The sequence below is a fragment of the Triticum aestivum genome, chromosome 5A (assembly GCF_018294505.1).
Source record: "Triticum aestivum cultivar Chinese Spring chromosome 5A, IWGSC CS RefSeq v2.1, whole genome shotgun sequence".
NCBI classification, from domain to species: Eukaryota; Viridiplantae; Streptophyta; class Magnoliopsida; order Poales; family Poaceae; genus Triticum; species Triticum aestivum.
In genome coordinates this window covers 478,195,202-478,197,304 of record NC_057806.1, presented here as the reverse complement: position 1 = coordinate 478,197,304, position 2,103 = coordinate 478,195,202, and the positions used below count along the sequence as shown (strand labels likewise).

Sequence of the window (2,103 nt, the reverse complement as noted above, 5' to 3'; positions counted from 1 at the left end):
TGCATCCACGTACACTGCGTCGCCAGGGGACATTTCACACTGGCCTTGTCTCGTCTCTCACGTTACTTGTCCCCGCCGTCCTCAGTGGCCAAGTCTTGTAAACCACAAGCAAAAGCGAGAAGAAATGGGTGGTTTTACCGTGACGCTGCCCCAGGATGCCCTGCGGGTACATTCCTGCCTGTGCCTCCACGTTGTTACTGCGGTCCATGGGCGGTATAGCATCTTTCCCACTCTCCCTCTCTCTGGAGAATAGTGTGACCAGTTTCCTCTGCCTCTCGGTTCTCTTCTCTTCTCTGTGTGCGCACAATCTTCCACAAAACCTCAGACGCTCCCCACCCACCGTCCGTATCTGCCGCCCATAGTCCATTGGCCCAACAGCATCACCCTGCGCCTCCTCTGTTCTCCGTCTTGTTCTTGCCCGAGAGCAGCCGTAGATCAGTCCAGACAAACTAGCAAACCAACCATAGATCAGTCCAGACAAACCAGCAAGCCTCTGAAGATCTCCTCTTGCTGCAAGAATCCAAGAGAGGGGAGTTTTGTTAGAACAAGCTCGTCGCCTGCCTTGCCTTGCCAGCCAGCCTCCGCGTCGTTGCAGGTTCTTCGCCGTTTCTTTCTCTGTTCTTCTGCTAATCAATCCCTAGTTGGTCCCGGGGTGATGATTTGGGGTTCTTGATTGTGCTCCACTGGTAGATATGAGGTTGCTCGCGCGGTTCTTGCCTTTTGTTTTTGGTTGTTGGATTTAGATGGTACAGTGGTTAGGTTGCTTTGTAGCTGGTTCTCCTTGGATACCCACCTAGCAAGCAAGCAAGCTTTCATTCCCACCTGAAATAGGTCGGAGTCCTTTGATTCTCCTGGTTCTACAGACTGATTTGTGGTGAAATCATCGGAACTCTGGAAGATCTTTTGTGTATTTCACCCCCAACAACAGACGGCATGCATCTGTAAGGAGGGATACATCGTTAGATAGCCGAGCTTTAAACCAACAGCTGCTTAATCTGAACCTTCTTGTAGCCATTTACAGTAGCAGATTTTCAGATGCTGACTGAAAGTCTGAAACCTTGTCTTCTGCTCTCTTTTTTGACTGAAAATCATGTCTCTTTATGCATCAGTTATTTGGTTGATTCTTTCCAAGGTAGGCACCGAGAGGAAAGATGGTCTCACTCGATTTATTTCTGCTACTTGCAGCTCTGTTATTAGAGCTATTGGGTCAGGCTGCGGGCTGCCTGGATCCTGGATGGGCAGGCCTAGAGGTGGGAAGGCCAAGGAATCGATGGAAGCTGCGAAGAACGAGGACGCCGGTAGCGCGGGCGAGGAGGTGATCCCAGCCTACAAGAGGAGGGGACGGCCACAGAAGCTTCGCAAGCACGACGCCGATGAGGAAGAGGACACCGCCAAGGTTGAAGACGACGGCGACGGCACAAAAGAAGAGATTGCGCCACGCAAGGAGTCGACGGGCGCAGCCGGGAATGGAGGGAAGAAGAGGCGGCGGCAGTCGAAGCGCGGGTCGGAGTCAGCGACGGACGGGAAGGGCGGCGCTCCGGCGAGAGCTCCAACCGGATTCCGGCAGAATGGGAGCCGGCGGAAGAGCACCCCGCGGAGAGCTGCGGAGGCGGGGGTGGAGAGCAAGTGAGGCTCCGAAGACTGAAGAAGTGTGACGTAATGAGGAACTGCCTAATTGCAGCAAGTAGTTATGTACTACTCCAGTAGCTTGAAAATGCACTATTAGTGGTAGCTTTTAGATTTATTATGAGTTACTATGACATTATGGATTTTAGGGGTTTATGTCAGTTGGTTCTATGGCCAGTGCTAATGGCTGGCACATGGATTAAAACTTTATGAGAGGTACTCCATTTACAGAGGGCTAATTGCTTCCCCGTGCATGACATGCCTGACGAAAATGGCAATTACAGTATTGTTTTGTTCTTAAAAGCTTTCTTTTGAAAAAACTTAGAATTTATTCATCAATAGTCGGCAGTAGTAACAAATATTACATCCATGTTACATGTACAAGCCTAAGACCCCCCCCCCCCCCCATCAGCCCTCCCCGTCGGGCAAACATTATCGTAGTAGAAAGTAAGAAAATCGTTGTGCTAAGACACATAG

General features: G+C 50.8%; 1 protein-coding gene across 1 annotated transcript; it reads left to right on the top strand.

Annotated features, from left to right (window-relative positions):
• Positions 1-229: 229 nt before the first annotated feature.
• On the top strand, positions 230-1,865 carry LOC123107250 (uncharacterized). The gene is made up of 2 exons (XM_044529245.1): positions 230-595; positions 1,186-1,865. Exon 2 carries the CDS (start codon positions 1,235-1,237, stop codon positions 1,628-1,630), a length of 396 nt encoding a protein of 131 aa, XP_044385180.1. The 5' UTR covers positions 230-595; positions 1,186-1,234; the 3' UTR covers positions 1,631-1,865.
• The last annotated feature ends 238 nt before the right edge of the window (positions 1,866-2,103 follow it).